Source organism: Corapipo altera, unplaced genomic scaffold (assembly GCF_003945725.1).
Source record: "Corapipo altera isolate COAL_440 unplaced genomic scaffold, ASM394572v1 0, whole genome shotgun sequence".
Lineage (NCBI taxonomy): Eukaryota > Metazoa > Chordata > Aves > Passeriformes > Pipridae > Corapipo > Corapipo altera.
In genome coordinates this window covers 74,001,708-74,020,084 of record NW_020884872.1, presented here as the reverse complement: position 1 = coordinate 74,020,084, position 18,377 = coordinate 74,001,708, and the positions used below count along the sequence as shown (strand labels likewise).

Here is an 18,377-nt window from a genome sequence, read left to right as displayed (position 1 = left end):
AACATACTGTAAGTAAAAGCCCACTTCATAGTCATATCCACAAAGCCATCATGGATGCTATTGCTGTGTTGATTCAAGATTTCCCTTGTGCACCATGGAGACCAAGTTGCTGGAGCTCAGAACCTGTTTTGTCAAAGGCAAATACCTTTTTCCATACAAAGAAAGTCTTACTATTCCTGTCAAAACCGTAGCATTATCATAAAAATGTGTATCCTAGGTTGCACAGAGCACCAAGGACCTAGGGAGAGGCGTTTTGTTTTCTCTTTGTCTGAAATGACAAGATCTTGAAGCCAAACCAAATATTCCCTGGCCAGGTAGATTAAGTTGCCTATTACAAAGATGTGAAGAAGTTTCAGACAAATCTGAAGAATTTTGCTTATGATGTTGCAAAAGAAAACCTTTGTACTTCCATTTTAACAGTTGTAACAGTCTACTGTCAAGTTTTATAAAGATGGATTTTCTATCATCTGTAGAGGCCTCTTTCAGCAAGAACCCCTACAATCAGTGACCTATTGAAAAAAAACGCATGTTTTTCAGACATTTAGTCTTAAGGGCTGGAATGTTAGACTTTTTGTTTCCCCTTACTTAGTGTTCACTGCTCATTTTTTTCCATGAGTCACAGAGATGTGGGAGATGTTTGACTGTAGAATGGAAAATTTCTTACCTGATAACTTTTTTTAATATAACAGCAGCAGCATCTTCAATTTACTTCCTTTAGTTTAACAGCCAAGAAAAATGTCAACTTTGTCAATCCTTTTTGTAAACTATTTAGCCAGGTGGACATAGTTTGCCTGATTGGTAGTAGAGGAGTAGCACTAATTTATAGCCTTGAAACGTTTATGCAGCATTGAATGGCTTTTCTAAGACATAGCTGAAGAGGAGGATACATTGTGGTGCTAAACTATCTCTGGTATTGTAAAGAAGCAGAAAAAGTGTAATGTACCATGCAGATACAACAGCAGGAAAAAATACTGGCAAGAAATTTTTCATGCTTTTAATGGATACTTTTAACTAATAGCTTGCACACACTGGTATCTTTAGGATTGTTATTTCCTTCAAAGCAGTATATTTAAAATCCAAATTAGTTTAAAACTGTTATTACCTACCATGTCTTATTTGTGTAATATTCTGTAATTGTCTTGTTTTGAAATTACTAGCAAATTTAATTTGTTAGCAAAACTTGTTGCGTTGCAAGTTAATGTTCCTCAATAACCTTTTGGAAGATGCTGTCTGTTGCAGTTTCCATTTACATTCTCGTGCTTTTAGTGATTTAAAAATAGTATCTCAGTTTCACGCAAATGAATTCAACCCTAATAGACAACAGCACAAGTCACTTAATTGAAATTACTGAATTTTGTATTCTGTATGGCAGAGGAAGTGCGGTATGTACGTTGCACATTGAATTTTGTAATGTACTGGAAGTACAGAAGTCTGCATCTGTTAGACTATACATATGCCCTTGCAGAGTGGGCACTTGGAAGACTTGAGTTCTGGTCTTTGGTGGTCCTGTGATATTTGCGAGATCATAAAAACTGGTGCAGTACCTTAGGTCTGTGTAAATGTTATCTCGTCCCTCCAGTGTTTAATATAGAGAGTTACTTTGTCTTCTCATTCTGTTCTCTTCTATGAAATTAGGACAATTACAGGGGTATATGGTATATGATTTAGGCATCAGCTGAATAGACACTAGATTTGAGGTAGTTTAAATACATTATATTCTCAAAATAGCCTAAGGAATAGCTACAGTATTCATCTTTTAACACATTTAATATGTTAGAATGTCTTTTCCAATTTGCTTGAGGGAGGATCAGATTATGGAAGAATATAGCTGTCATTATGGCAACCTTGAAATTATGACTGCATAACAAATGAAAAAAAACCCCAAACACAAAACAACAACCAACCAACACAACCAGTACCTCCACCCTACCCCAATATGAAAAGAAAAATTAAAACATTAATTGCATATAAGTTCTTCACTAATTTCATGTGTAATCTCCTGTTATTGCATAATTTTTCTCAGTACTGGTCATTACTTACTTTTTAGTCATCTTTTTAGAGAAACTCCTCAGTTCTTAGGTCATCTTGTACATATTAGTGTTCTTAAAAATTAGTGAGTTGTCTTAAGTGATTTGTGGTATTAATGTAAATAAAAGTAGTAATAAAATTAAGTTGATCCATGAAGATAGGTATTTCTTTGGTTGATAGTGTAGTCTGGATATCTAGTATTCTGAGGATGTGCAACTGAGCAATTTAATTCCAAGTCAACGCTTCTGTATGGGTCTTTATGAAAAGAAAATTATGTATTTTTTTTCCTGACTGTTTATTCAGGAATTTGATAAGCAAAGATTCAGCATAGGGTTTTGTTAAAAAAGATGCAGGCATCACAGGAAACCATAGAGTTATGCAGGAAAGATATTCAGGTAAAAATGTCTTGAAATATAGTTTTATTATGCAACCTGAATTTGTCTGAAGCCCCAATTGTTAGCTGTTGTTGTATTCATTTAATTTTCGATATTTAACTCTTAACTGTGATATCTCTCTGTAAAAATTACTTTGTTCCTAATGTTTAAAATCTGTTTCCAGGCTGCAAGCTGCTATATAAACAAGACTTTGCAAGACGGTTAGGACTGAGATGTGTTTCTTGTAATTACTGCTCACAGCTGTGCAAAAAGGGAGCAACTAAGGAACTTGATGGTGTAGTGAGAGATTTCTGCAGTGAAGAGTGCTGTAAAAAATTTCAGGACTGGTACTACAAGGCAAGTAACTCAGAATTTTTGACGAGAGCTCCACAGTTAAAAAAACCAAAAATGCACATGTGAGGATATCTCAAGGACTGTGCAGCAAATATGGATTACTTCAACAAACCATTTGCTATACAATAAGCAAATGTATTAATTTGAGCTTTTGTAGATATAGGAGCAGCATTTCTGTCATCAGATTTTATTAATTCATTTGGCAAGGAAGTCTTGAGTTACAGAAAACCAAGAAATTACTATGTTTGTATTTGTTACTTTACAACTCCAATTTTTTCTCAATTGATACCACATTTTTCTTGTCAAAACTTCTTAAATGTGTATTCAGAATGTTGAAAACACTGTTAGTAGCAGGTGGATACCTTGAGTTGACTGACAATAAACTAGGTTAGCGGAGTTTTTCTTGTTCCTGTTTTTGCCTCCTTTTTTGCCTTTTCCCTCTTCCACAGTTTGAACTGCAGAGGCTTATTCAAAGGGAAAAGCAAGACCAAATGGATTTCTAATAAAAGTTTAAATCAAACAGATGGCATCTATTTCTAAATCTCTGGAAGTTTAACTACCTTGTGAAGCACAACCAGCAAAGAGTTCACATTAAGAGGTTTTGTTTACATTTTTTGAAAGAAAAAAGATGAAAACCTGCAATTAGTACCGTGGATAAAATATTTGATCTCTGTTGTGAACATCCTGGAAAGCTACATTGATAATATCAAAACAAGAACTTCAGTTGTGGATGCAATTGCAAAAAGACAGTACAAAATTCATCACTGTACCAAAACTCTGCACACAGCCTGGAAGGCAATAAAAACTTGAAATGTTAGAGGGCTAGATACAAGTCCTGTAATTCAAGATGATCTACCTACCATAAAAGAACTGAATATGAAGACGTAGCTGATATTTTGGAGTGGCTGGTTCCAGAAATGTTACAGCCAAATGTTGTAAATTCTTTATTTTGAAAAATGTATGTAGGGTACTGTTAGACATTCCTAAAAGAAAATTGCTGAAGACCACATGTTTCTTTTGTCTCCTGTGAAAATAGGGGGAGAAAGCTTGGCTGCAAAGTTCTTAACTAAAATGTTAACTTCGTACAATAAGATTAAATCTATATGCCTTAAAACTTGGGATATGGGGTGAAATTTATCCCTGCATAAAAAGTGCCTTCTGGTGGAGAACTTAATAAATCTTTGGTGTGCTTTAGAATCTTTTGGTGATTCAGCAAACAATATAGTCTGGGAGTGTGCATACCAAACTAGTTTTATGTACATAAGCTTCTATGGAAGCTTGTACTGTGATTCAGCTTTGAGAACCACTTGAAAATTTAGGCTTCGGATAACCCTGATTCATGGGATAAGAATAATTGGCCCATGAAGTCTGCTTAAGAAATGCTTGATGATACAGTATTACTGGAAGGTTAGATATGCTGTTGTGAAAAGGCAATTTAAACAGATTTTCTGGTAACTAGTGACTTTCGATATTTTTGATGATTTTAGGTGTTAAATATTTCTGCTTTTTGAATCTTACACTTGCTAGTGGAACTAGTGTTTCATGATGAAGAATTGTTGATGGTCATTTTTTTCAAGTGCTTCTTAAAGCCTTTACGTAGTTGGGTTTTAGTTATAAAAGGTTGGGATTTATTATATGGGGAAGACATTTAATACTTTTGGGAAATTGTGTCTTTTGCTAAAATTGTCTTTTTTTTTTTTTTTTCTACCTCCTTGCTCGTAACTTCCACCACTTTTATAAAAGTCACTCCAGATATCTTAGATTTGGTAGTGCTTCAATAGCTCATATTCTTACCTAGCCATAAACAGATGATGATCAAAATGTAGGAAGACAGAATAGATAAGGACCACTCCCTGAATTTGTACTTCATTAGCTGTTTTGTCTGTTAGCTTCTTAAAAGAATAGTTACATATGTATGAGCTTTGTCTCATTTATGCAATGTTCAGTGTTATTTTGGAGTTTCAATGACTGTATACATGAAGATAAATAAGTAGTAATAACCTAGTAATGTTTTAACACCATCATTGTGTTCATTAAACAAGTGTTTGTCTCCATCTTCGTCTACTTTTTTTTATGAACACATCTTTCTCATGTAATAATATCTGGAAAATATTGTAATGTTTAGAAATAATCAAGTATTATGGGAGAACTTCCCTGAATGCCAAAATTCTCTTCTAAAAAAGCCAAAAGAAGTTAGCAATGGTAGAAGCACAACAACTGTACCTAGAAGTGTTAGAAGTTAATCAGACTTATCTAGAATTGTCCTTTCAAACTAATATGAAGCATTGAAATATAAAAGAATAATTCAGCCCATATCATCTGTTGGGCAGCAGCTACAGTTACCAGTTGGTGCCAATTTCTGAGAAGTTTCTACTCTATGGTGTCCATGCAGCTCCAAGACAAGAGGTAAAATTGTTGGTATCTTGAGGTTAGCTCCCCAAGTTATTAGACATTCTCCTGTAAACTTGCATGCAATGGTTTAGGTATTAATCTGAAAAATGCCAGGGGAATTTCAGTATAAATGTCTTTAGTAGCCTGATGTTTGATGACCATTTCAATCATTTGATGTTATCCTAGAGCATTGAAAGTACCTTGAAAAAGAGTATACAGTTCTGAGAACAGCACAGAAATCTGTTTCTTTAAACATACATTGAGAAACATTGCTGAAAGCACTACAGCTGAAGTGCACACAGGTCATTCGAGGCTACAGTGGAGAATTGATTAAACTCAGCATGTACAGTGATGACTGTGTATTCAGTGGAGGTCAGATGTCTGCAGCAAAGAGTAAGTAGGAGGTGGGGAGCTACAGTCTGAGGCATAGAAAAATTATTGTGGCTGGTGAGCTCAGATAGCAGTGATTGTCAGCAGTGGTAAAATTTGAAACTGGAGCCAGCATTAATCAAAACAGTAAAGGCAGCAAGATAGCCTTGTGGAGTTTCTCTTATCTGAATTCTGTAGATGGCATCTCGATTTCCAGTAAGTACTCTTTCAGAACAGCTGATCTCCTTTCAGATAATCATTCGCTCTCTGGAAACACCTTTTGCTTCTTATTTATTGCAGTTGAAGTTGTAATAGACAGCTAAGATTAGGCCAAGTTAATACCATTTGAGAACATTTAGGAACAGGTGATGGAAGGATTAAAAATGTAAATAAAAGCCCCACATATGAAAAGTTTGTTCTTTAACCCAAATTTGGGGCAGACATTAGTGCTTTGTACTAATCACCATGCCCATTTGAACATGCTGAAGAAATGGGGAAAGAAATATACCAAAAAGGAGTTACGAGTTGCAAAGGACTTAATATGTAGTTGAAGCATAGGAAGTAGAGATGGGCTTTTTGGAAACAGAGATAGAGCAGACTTTTAGGCAGGTATTTTGGAGAGTCAGTTATAGTGACAGTATTCCAAATGAAAACAAATTGAAAGGGAAAGGAAGGAAAAAGCAGAAAATCATAAAATCATAGAATGTCATGATAACCATTAATTTACTTTCATTAAATGTCATGGTCAGGGCAGTGGGTGAGCAAGAAGGTAGCAGGAAACTTCAGTGTGTGGAAGGGTGTATAATACTGACTGTAAGCATGATTATGGAAATGGTAGAATTATGGTGGAGCAAATGTAGTGATGAGAAGTGAGGCATCACCATAAAGGAATCTCAGGCTTGCTAAGGAGTAATAATTTCCATGTGGAAGCAAACCAAAATTTTTTTTTACCAAATTAACTTGGTAGCAGCTCAGGAGAGACAAAGGCCTAAATAAAAAAGCAAACAAGGAAAGGGAGAAAACAGTTACAGGAATCATAGAATCACAGAAGAGTTTGAGGTTAGGGGACTTTTAAAGGCCTTCTAGTCCAACGCCCCTGCAACAAGCAGAGGCATCTTCAATAAGATTAAGTTGCCCAGAGTCCCATCCAACCTGACCTTGAAAGTTTCTAGGGATGTGCTATCTACAGTCTCTCTGGGCAACCTGTTCCAGCGTTTCACCACCCTCATTCTAAAAAACTTCTGATATCTAATCTAAATTGACCCTCTTTCAATTTAAAACCATTACTCCTTGTCCTATCACAACAGGCCCTGCTGTAGGAAGGCTGTAGTTGCTGGATTTGACAAGATTTGACCAATTTTTCTTTCTTTGAAGGAGAGAAAAAATTGAGCAAAAAGTGGTGCTTTGATAGTCAAGCAGCTTGCAACAGGTCAGAATAGATCGGCTTTTCTGTACGTGGGTCAGCTGTCAATCAGTGTTAGGTGGGCTTGAGATTTAAAATTACAGTGAATTATACATATTTTTTTCCTACTGGTATTTTAGTCTTTTGGTGGCTTTGGAAGATGCATTTACATTAAAGGTGTGAATTCACAGCTTCCCTGAACTGATAAGTCTAGACTATTTTGGCAACACTCTACACTTCGTGTTCTTCCCCACTCCCTTCCAAGAATACAATTTACTTGCTCTTTTGTCCCACTGAGAAGATATCTGCTGCAAAAAGAACTGTGGATCAGCATCAGTGGAAAGTCCAAGTGATAAATGTAACAAATTTGAGGGAGGATGGGGATAATGCAGTGCTATAAGGTCTCTGACTTTGTGTGCCCTGTGGGTACCGAGCACTACTGCTGACACCTGCATAGAGAAGGGGGAGGAGAAATACCTGCTCTTCCAGGGGCACCTGGTGCTTAGTGTGAGGTGATCCTGAAGCTGCAGCTTTAATTACTCCCAATTTAAAGCTGGTTATACTGTTAGAATAAAGTCTCTACATATAATCTTTAAATATTTGAAAATTACAACTGAGAGCTTAGTTTCTTACATTGCCAGAGAATGGTGCCAGACTGTTCAAGTACAGAGAAGGAACTAAACATTTAATTATTTTTTAAATTTGAACTAATTGGCCTGTTCATATGTTTTTGGAGTCACTAAAACTGCAATTGGTCTTTTTGGTTTGTTTTGTTTTTTAGCCATCAGAGCCTTGTGATAACTGCAATGTTGTGTATGATTTTATGTATTAATGTTTTATGTTGCATATTATTATAACTTCCCTCTTCCTCTTCTGGCTATGTTATTAGGTTGACTTACTTTGGATTCCTGAGCATCTATAAAGCTTTTATTTTTTTAAGGTCTGCTTTAGGATGGAGGTTGCAAGCAATACTGAGGCAAGCTGTAGTGCAAACAGTTCTTTGCTTAGTTGAAGATGTGAAACTGGGGTTACCACTGTTCAAATAATAATTTATAGCATGGCAGATTAAATGCGGTGGAATCTATTTTGGAGAAAACCAGTATCTGTCTTGTGATACCTCGTGAAAATACCATGTAGGCTGGTGAAAGAATGTTTGAGTTTCAAGTTAACATACCAACTAGATTTTGGGGAGCCCTCTTTAGTTTGAGAGCAATTGTGGTTTATAAATCAGAGAGAAATTTGGACAAACTAAAGAACTGGAACCTAAAATTGTTGCCAGACTACTAAAATAATGAAAATATAAAACCTATTTACACTAAATGGCTGATTTGATACCTAGAGAAGTGATTCTGTTGGTGACTTACACCCACCAAACTTTGGAGGGGAAGAAAAAACAACTATTTGTCCTCAGTTCAATAGGATCATTAAGGAGTCTGTCACTTTCTGCTCTTGTTTTGCAGAATGCTTCAGTGGAATTAATTAAAATTGATGCATAAAATTAATTTTTTTTTTGCTGACTGTTTAGAAGTGAGGAATTTTTAAAGACTTAGTGAAGAATTAGTAAAACAAAGATTTATTCAGGGTGTTAACCTCCAGCAAACAATGAAGAGTGAAGTAACAGATGTTCCTGTGTTCACAAGTTAGAAGGTAGCATAACTATTGTAGATGAACGAGACTTGACTGTGTAGTGGTAATGAGTCCTCAGTACTCTTAAAAATGTGAACTTTTAAAATGTAGAAGTAATTTTTTTCCAAGGCTTGTTTAAAAATGTCAAACTCTTCCTTTGCATTAAGGCTGTACGGTGTGACTGTTGTAAGTCTCAAGGAACTCTCAAAGAGAAGGTGCAGTGGCGCGGCGAAATGAAGCACTTCTGCGATCAGCACTGTTTGCTCCGATTCTACTGCCAACAAAACGAACCAAATCTGGCAACCCAGAAAGGACCTGAGAACTTACACTATGGTATGTACTGCTTTATGGCTGATAAATGTCGAACAAGATGTTTCCTTTAAATGAAAAATTGAAAGCTGCATGAATTATTTATTTGTTGTGATAAACTGCATTAGGGATTATCGTATTTTATGTTATCATGAGAGGCATCATTGAGCTGTTTTGGGTTAAGTGTAACTTTAGTATTGTATCATTGTGGGAACAGAAAATGTTTTCCTCTTTTCGTTGTGCTCCAGTTTGTCATTATTTGCTCTGTGGAAACACTTCTCAAAATCCCTTTTGGTCGCAGAGAGCAGATAAATGCACTAGGAATGAAAAAAAATAAAAGGAATTAAAAGGAAATAAGTGAAATGGAAATGAAAAGAGAATGGAATAAAAGTATCTAGATAAGAGGAACACACTGCTTTTTTTCCTTTCTGTTGGCAATAGGTACTGTGTAAATTTGCTGATGGACACTCAGTGCAGGTTTCTATGGTATATAGGGCAAGTCAGGCAAAGTTCATATAAATCAGCTTTTAAATTAATGTAATTATGGCGACACAGCTTCTTTGTATAACTGTTTTCATATTTGAACATTTTGGTATTTCCTTTTCTGAAAGAGGCTGTATTCAGACCTGGCTAGAACATTGATTTAGTGTTTGCCTTTGTGTAAGACTCAGTAACAGAGTAGAGAGGTGCCTGTGAAGGAAAAGTCTTGGGTACAGTCCTCACCTGCAATATAGTGCTCATCAGTGCTGTTAATTTATTGTTATATTGATTAGAGATGTTGTCTTGAGTTGCTTACTGAAATTTGCTTTGATTTTGAAGAAGGGGAAAAACAATTCTAAAAATGTTTCCTTATACTTTTAGATCAGGGCTGTCAAACCCCCCGGACAAAAATAACAGTAAGTACATATATTTAACACGCACACACTCATAAATATATATCTATATATAAAAAACATAATTAGATATATTTTAAATGTGAGATCCTGGTGACTTAAGGGGATGCTATTAAAAACCAAAAATTGGTCTCTTTGAATGATAATTTACAGAGTTTTTTAGTCTTCTTCACGTCAGTAGTTAAAATATTCATACTTTGTCTTTTTAATGTCTTCTGGGAAATTACATCATTGGCCATTTGTTTTACGTCTATAATGCATTCAAGAGTTGCTTAAAAGTCAACAAACTGTGTATCTTATTCACATGTTTAGACCAACTGGGTGTATTTATTGAGTATACAAAGGGAAGAGAATTTCACTGGCCAATTAAAATATTAAGATTGTAGCTCAGCTTTGAAAGGCTGAAAATAAGGCTTCAGATCTTAAATTTTATAATTCTCAAGAGCAGAATGCTCTAGGTGGTCAAGGTCTGATTGACTTTGCTGCAGGTGGCAGAGTAGGGAAGCATAACTAACCTTTTGCAGGATTGCTGTCTGGGAGAGTGGGGATCATTAGTGAAGCAGCAGCCTTCATTTTCAGTTTTGGTTTTTGTCAGCTTGTCAAAAGTAGTAATACTGTTTTCAGTTAGCCTAGGGTATTTTGTTTGAAACTTAGGGTTTTTTTGATTTATTTGTCACATGGAAGATCTCAGAACTGCCTATTTTTACCAAGTAAAAAATTGACTCACCTTTTAAATGCAAATAGGCATTAAAGATAAATCTTAAGACTTAAGTGAAAGTTTTTTGATGGTATTATAAATATATTTCTGAAAAACACAGAAAATAAAATTGCTTAGGTAATTAGAGACATCAGACAAACTAAACTGTCATATTTAAAATTTCTGGTATTTTATGTTTAATGATGTTAATTCAGTCCATAAATTTTTAAAGACTATGTCAAAGCTAGGTGTGATACAGTATTGTTTAATATATTTTAGAAAGTGTACACCTGTTAGAGTATGCTACTGCCCTTGGAACTTCACTTTCTTTCCGTATTTAAAAGGACGTGTGGGGATAGTCTTCCTACATATGACTGAATTAAACTGAGAGTTTGTTTCTTAAATCAGGTTCCAAAACAGGTGCTAGGGTACAAAAAACATGTCTGGAACAAGGGGGATTTTTTTACTTCTTGACTGTAAGGATGCAGTTGGAGCATTATAGGATGTTCCCAAGTATTTGTTGTCGCTATTGTAAAGCCAGTAGGGGGAGCTCGAAGTTCATACTTTAGGTACTATAAAATTGTTTCGAGAATTTTTATTCAGAAATACTTTTTTTTTTTTTAATGGGATCTTTGGATTGTAGCATAATTCAAGAATGCTATAGTTTGCTATACTGCTTATAGTGAATTCTTTTTACAGCCAAAATTACTTTTATGTTATGAAAGTGCTTAAATTGCGCTTTCATTTGAACAAGAATGTAAAAAAAAAATCTTTATCTTAAATTTAAAAACAATAATAACAAAAAAAAAAGGAGAGGAAAGAAAAAAAAAGAAAATGAACCAGAATTTGTTATTCATAGTGCTAACCCTGACTGAGTAAAATACAACTAAATGTTACATTCCTGGCAGTGGCACCTCATTTCTAGGAATATAGAATAGCTTGAAATTATGGAATAGGAGTTGGTCCTGTTGTGTTAAGCTTTTGTGAGCTTCCTCTTCAGTATCTGGTTTATGAAAAGTATCAACTGGTACATTAAGTCAAGAACTTCATGTTGGAATCAGTGTGGAACAACAGCGCATTCTCTTATTTGCTTGTCTGCAGGGCTCAGCACCACCACCTTCTCCAACACCTAACAGAGAAATGAAGAACAAGGCAGTTCTTTGCAAGCCTTTGACAATGACGAAAGCCACGTACTGTAAACCTCATATGCAGACAAAATCTTGTCAGACAGGTAACTCCTGAACTGTGCTGGAACTACAAATTTTTTTATTGCAGATTTTTCTTAACTGTTATTTTCTTTGAACATGTTGCAAATGTTCTGGGGGTTTTTTTCCCTAAATGGCAGTTGTAAAATGTATTTAAATACCTGGTAGTGTTCACCTTTTTCTTTTTTCTTTTAACAGAAGATGATTGGAAAAAAGAGTATGTCCCAGTGCCTATTCCTGTACCTGTCTATGTTCCGGTGCCTATGAATATGTATAGTCAAAACGTTCCTGTTCCTACAACAGTTCCTGTTCCTGTAAGTGAGACTTCAACTTCATTTTAAAATTGCATCCATTCACATGCACGCGTGGGACCACTTCATATTGTTGGCTGTTCTTGTTCTGGTCTGTCTAAAGCATTGCAGGATGCTGCAGCACTGTGTATTGAAAAAGCATTAGAATCTGCTGGCGGCACTTAATTTCCTGATTGTTCTTTAGTACCTATCTGTCTGCTTTCAGTGTGAAAATCTAGTGCTGCTGAACTTTTAAGGAACAGTTCTGATTGACACTTTGAGTTTGCTGAATAAGCCTTCAACAGCAACATTTGTTCTAGTAATGAGGAAGCCAAAAAGTTGTGTTCAGGAGGGATGGCAGCATGGGATAAACAAAAGGAAGAAAAGTAAAGGAAAAAATACCAAAACCAGAATTTGTACCAGCAATTGAAAATAACTCTAAGTTTATTTTGTTATCACTTATGTACCTAGTCTCATCCAAATGGTGGAAAAAAACCCCCTGATTTCCTAAAATTCTGTGTTTCACAAACAAGCTATTAAAACAAGATGCTGATTTGTCCGAACTGTTAGTCTGAAGTTAGAATCAGACATGTTTGAAGCTCCAAAGTTCCTTCTGTTCTTTCTTTGACGACCTATATTTTGTCATATTTTTTTTCTTCTGTATTCTTTCCTGCTTTTCCTTCTCTTCTCAATCATTTATATTGAGCTTTTTTAACCTGTCAACACTTTTTGCTGGCTCACATTTGAGTGATTTATTTCTAATCTGTATTAACTCTGTCTTTTAGAAGAGGAGTGTAGAATTTTTTTCTGTCTTGGCTACTGTTGATACTTTGTTGCAGCATTTTTTTCTTTTCTCTATTATCTCTGCCTCCCTGTCTGCACAGGTGCCAGTTCCAGTTTTTTTACCCACTACTCCGGATAGCAGTGAGAAAATCCATGCAGCAATAGAAGAGCTGAGTGGAAAAGTGCCCTCAGATCCTCTGGAAACTGATCTACTGAACTTGTCAGGGATGGTGCCTGAACATGCTGGAAAAGCGGAAGCTTCCGAAGTGACTGGTGAGTTTCCTTGTGAGTTTTTGGCTCATTGGAGTGCTAGGGGATGTGTGTGAATCAAGCGAAGCATTGGGTTCGTGGAGGAAGTTTGAGTACAACAGTGCTGTTGTACTGTGCTGAGATCTTATGTTAAGTTGCCCTGTGGTTTAACCCCAGAGGGCAACTAAGTACCACACAGCCACTCCCTGGTGGGGAGGAGAATTGGGAAAGAAGTAAACTTTGTGAATTAAGAACAGTTTAATAATTGAAACAAAATAAAATATAATAGTACTACTAATACTAATAAGTACAATGAAGAGGGGAGAGAGAGAGAAATAAAACACAAGGAGACTAAGTGATGCACAATACAATTGATCACCAACTGCTGACAGATGCCCATCCTCCCCCAAGCAGCGTTCAGTGATTCCCCAGCCAACTCCCCTTCATATACTGAACATGACATTCTGTGGCATGGGGTGTCACTTTGGACACTTCAGCTCAACTGTTCTAGACATGCTCCCTCTCAGCTTCTTGCACACCTACTCTCTGACAGAACACGTGAAACTGAAAAGTCCTTGAGCAATATTATTCTCATAATAAAAATTTATGTATCCTGTAACTATATTTTCTCAGTCCACATGTCTCTTTGTTCCTCTTTCCTGGCTCTGCCTGCCACAATACTCAAGTCTCTTTTGTATCTTTCCTGGAAAATTTGCCTTAGCTCAAGTGAAATTTTGTGAGTTTCTTTCAAGCTCTTTTAACAGGTGTCTGAAAGAATGTTGATAAATTAATGAACAAAGGCCAGTGGAGCTGCAGTCCCAGGAGGCTTCTTGCTTTCCAAACTATTGCCACTCCCCTACTACAACTGCACATTTCTGGTGGTGCTGCAAAGTTGTCACTTGCAGTTCCTTGCTCTCTTTTGTGAAGTACAGCTAAATGAGTAGATCTATGTCGTCAGAGCTTACTCATTTGCAGAGGACTGAATTTGGAGAAGTCTGTCTTTGCCAGAAGTTGGAAAGAGGTCAAACTTTGTTTCTCCCTGCCCACTTGCCATGTTTGTTAAACAGATACTACAAAAAGAAACTTGAAAATCTCTGTTATGGGAGAATCAGGTTGAAAAATAGATAGTTAGGTTTGTCAAACTTGTTTGAGTTCTGTGACTGGTTGATATGATCCAGATTGATCAGTATTTGATTTTCTATACGTGTGCTTTGCTGACTCATCTTAATGAGGAGGACTAAGGGTTAGTAAGTATCTTTTATGTTTGAAGGAAGTCAGATTGGAGAAGTAAATCTGAGTTCTCAATAACAACAAAATGTAGGATGGTGATGAGCAGGACAAGCAACTTTAGAACCACTTGGCTTCTAAAGTTCTGAATCTGCCCTGTTTACTAATCCATGTATTGGTTAAATAATGAGAGTTTTTCTTTTTCTGGTTTTTTTTTTTTTTTTTTAGCAGGTGTGATAGCTGAATCAAGTGTACTAAACTCAGAAACAGAGTCACAGATAAGCTTGCCTGATATTCCGTATGAGCCAGACCTTGATATTGAAATAGACTTTCCAAGAGGTAATTTTTCTGTGATTTTAATAAATACTGTGACATTGTGTGCATACATTGTACCTTGGTTAATCATCCTTTCAGAGAAACTTTATTTGATTGCAGGATCCACGAGCGACTGTTAGGTAAAACTTTACCATGTTGTTGTAAGACTGGGGACTTCTGAATTAGTTCTTCTATCTTTCTAAATACAGTATTTGATACAATGCAAAAAAAAGGGGAATTTACCTTTCACAGAGAGCTTGGCTACATCATTTGTTTTGAACATGGATTTAGGAAAACTGTTTTGAAGACTCAAGGAGTCAGCTGGCATATGTCTTGGAAAACATAATGAATGCCTTCTTTAGTTGCCAGGTATTTCCATGGTTTAGAGCAGAAGTGACAAAATGGTAAATTTCCCTTGGCACACTGCAGACCACTTGTATTACATTTTAATATCTTGTTAATGTCCATACCTGTATTTAAAAAGGTAGCATTGTTTGAATTTGAAGCAGTGAAATCACTACTTTGAGACCTTTGTTGAAAGAAACTCTTGATTTTATATAGTACATTTTTTATCACTCTACAGAATGCAGGGAACAGTGTCTGTTTCCTTTCACCATGTCCTAATCAATCCAAGATCCAAGAATGCTTCTTTCTGGCTCTAGTTAGTGTCCCTCTTGGCATAGCTTCTCTTGGACATACAACTGATACCTTACCAGGGTAGCTTCTGTATCTAATGTTGACACTCTCCTTTTGTGTTCTACCATAGGTAACCACAGTAGATGCCCAGACTGGGTTTCTCACTTTGCTGTATGTCTGTTTTAAAGAGAAAGCCTGGGGGTTAGTCTGACCTTAATTTTAGGAAGTTTACTAGTCAGATGTGTACTAGATTTTTAACTGTCTTTGTAAGTGAGGCTTGGTACATGAGAAAGGAAAACCAGGGAAGAAAAGAAATAAAGTGGAATAGTAACAGCAGTCTGTAAGAGATATTGATTACACTGAAGTGCTTCTGAGATAATAGTCTTTGTGGTAGCAGGAGAAGGACTGCTTTTTAGTCTAGGGCAGAGTTCATAATTTGGATGTGAGTGCTGTTTCATCCGCACCAGTTTGAGAGGTGTCTTGAGAAGTAAGGTGGTAAAATCAGACTATCAGAAAGGCATTCATTCAATTTTGAGTGAAGACATTGTTTGATGGCTAAATGAGGGATGAACCACCTTCAGTAAAATAAATAAAGATGGAACTTCCAACATTAAATCCATTCATATGTTGTCTCATTCCACTGTGCTGCTTGAAGTAGAGTCCATCACCCTACCCATGAAATGTTAGGTAAATAGTATTTTGACAGATTACCATATATCTGTTTAACGAACTCACTGTAATATCCATCATGAGCTAAACCTCCACCACTTGTATAAATATAGACTAAAACCAGTTTCTCTGAAGGGAGTTTACCTTCTGGTTCTTAATATTTCTAATCAAATATAATGTACTTTATAAAATATAAACCATGAGTAGAAATTATAGAAATACATGAACAGAAGTGCATGTACTAATTTGTGTTTTTTCCAGTCATAGCTGTTCATTCTCACCATAAGTAAAACTTCTTGACACCAAGACAGCCTGAGCAGAAAAAATTATGTAAGAGCCCACTGTAAGAAATGCTACCATGGTGACTTCAGATAATGTTTGAAAGTGCTGAGCATTGTGTCCTCTACAGTTTTTTTAGAAATAAACATTTTGACAGCTTTGTCTTACTTTAAATATAAGAATAGGTCTTTGAATATAAGAATCCAGTCTTTGGTAATCTTTATATTTGTGCTTTTGTGGACTCCTTATGTTAAAGCACACTAATGTAGCTCATTGTTTTTTTCAAAGCAGTATTATTCAGAGGATGTTTAGAAACAAGTTTTTGTTAATGTATTTTCAGCAACTGAGGAGCTTGATACAGAAAATGAGTTTTTATTACCTCCTGTTTTTGGTGAAGAATATGAGGAACAGCCAAGGCCTCGGTCCAAAAAGAAGGTAATTTTGTCATGCTATTAAAAATATCCAAAAAAGCACAAAATTTAAGTTTAATTATCATACCACTCTAAAACATGTTACTGTCTATTAATATCTAATATCATATATTTATGATGTAAATTGATATATTTCAAATAATAAAATTATTTCAGTCCTGTGTCTGTTGCAGATAACTTGGATTTAAGAGGAGTGTGGTTTGTAAATTCTGATCCCATTTTTGCTTCACAGTGGTAGAATTATTGATGTAATGTGCTAGTTTGTACTGTACCTGCTGTACTCTTAGTAATGCTTTTCTACCTTCTACTTTGAACAAAGCTGTCTTGGTTTAATTTGGTAGTAAAATGGAAGAATGCTAGCATTGCCATGGTTTATAATGGGAGCTATAGCATCTTCTGTATAAAAGAGTTTAAAAAAAATTATTTCCTTGTAATTTTCCCAGATTTTATTTTCAGTCAATCTTAGCTTAGACACTGCAAATAAATTACCCATATTCTTTTATTTAGAAGGACACTAACAGGAAATAATTTCCTGTGCCTGACACAAAGCTGAAATGATTTTGTTCCAATAATTGCAGCTTTAAAAAAACCAGCCAACTTCTAGTAAAGCTTTCTAAGAACAAATGTGTCTTTCTAGTATTAAGACTGGATTCTAAACTCTCAGTATTATCCACTGGATGTTATCCACATATGCACTACTCGACATGCTTTAATTTGGGACCAGTGCTGGCTTTTCCATTGATGGGCTCTGTTGAGCCTAAAAGTTGAGCTTTTGGCATAGATTTGTAGCATCTTTAGCTTCTTGTGCATTAACTCAATGAAATCCTATAAATACATCAAATTATTTGGTACATCATATGTTTGTTGCATAATACAATAGAACGAATACAGCAACTCCATTATCAAAAATTACTGTCTCTGTTAGGAACCAGTTTCAAAGGTGAATTAGAAACGTCTCTCAGCTTAAGTAGATGCTGTCCGTAGAAGGATGATCAGCAGAGAAACCATCACCTGGATGAAGTGTGTGTTTCTTTGAATGTTCAGTTTGTACTTTGGCCTACAGCTTGTTGTGCCCAGGTTCTGTGTTACTGCTGTTGGTGACTGCTGGTGGTGTTAACCACTGTGTTTCCACGGCAGGGAGTCAAGAGGAAAGCGGTGTCTGAGTACCAGTCACACGATGACAGCTCTGAAAACTCTGAGTGTAGTTTTCCATTCAAATATGCATATGGTGTGAATGCATGGAAGCACTGGGTAAAGTCTCGATATCTAGATGAAGAGCTTCCAGAACTAGAGGAACTGAAATCAAGTAAGTATTTCCACAAGTCTGGCATCCAGATTCTTATTTGGTAGGGAAAATTGCTCTACTCGTATGATTCTCAGCTGAGATTTTTAATAGAAGTTGTCACATGTCCCTAATGTTCCCACCATGACTGAGATTATTTTATCACAGAGCAGCCAAACTGGTTTTTTTTCTAGTTTTCCCTGTTTGGTTCAAAATGCTGGGTGTCACACTTCTCATGCAATCTAGGACGACACCTTCCTGGATCTTCCCCTTTCTGTGACCATTTTGATTTTTTCGGTTTGCATCCTATTTTTCCTCATATTCTAACCTCAGAATTCACATAATTTCTGGACTTCTAAATTGCAAGGGAGGGACATCCTACTCTTTTTCCTGGAAATTTATCTTCATCTAAGGCTGGCATTACCTGGCTGTGGAACTCTGGCACAAGGTGACTTTCAATCCTGTGGAGCCTTACTGCTCTTTCTGCAACATTCCTCTCTGTGTACATTTATACTGTGACAGAAGAGGGAAATTGCTGCTACTCTTGCTGTTCTTCACCTCCTACAAG

General features: G+C 36.1%; 1 protein-coding gene across 13 annotated transcripts in view; it reads left to right on the top strand.

The window, feature by feature from the left end:
- ZMYM2 (zinc finger MYM-type containing 2) overlaps window positions 1–18,377 on the top strand; it is an 87,493-nt gene that overhangs the window by 59,742 nt on the left and 9,374 nt on the right. For all 13 annotated transcript variants that reach the window (XM_027652812.1, XM_027652865.1, XM_027652855.1 and 10 more), the window contains 9 exons: window positions 2,587–2,759; window positions 8,712–8,877; window positions 9,715–9,749; window positions 11,545–11,674; window positions 11,847–11,962; window positions 12,823–12,994; window positions 14,426–14,536; window positions 16,437–16,531; window positions 17,665–17,833. In XM_027652812.1, coding sequence (XP_027508613.1) covers window positions 2,587–2,759; window positions 8,712–8,877; window positions 9,715–9,749; window positions 11,545–11,674; window positions 11,847–11,962; window positions 12,823–12,994; window positions 14,426–14,536; window positions 16,437–16,531; window positions 17,665–17,833 — 1,167 coding nt within the window. The remainder of the gene's footprint in view (window positions 1–2,586; window positions 2,760–8,711; window positions 8,878–9,714; window positions 9,750–11,544; window positions 11,675–11,846; window positions 11,963–12,822; window positions 12,995–14,425; window positions 14,537–16,436; window positions 16,532–17,664; window positions 17,834–18,377) is intronic.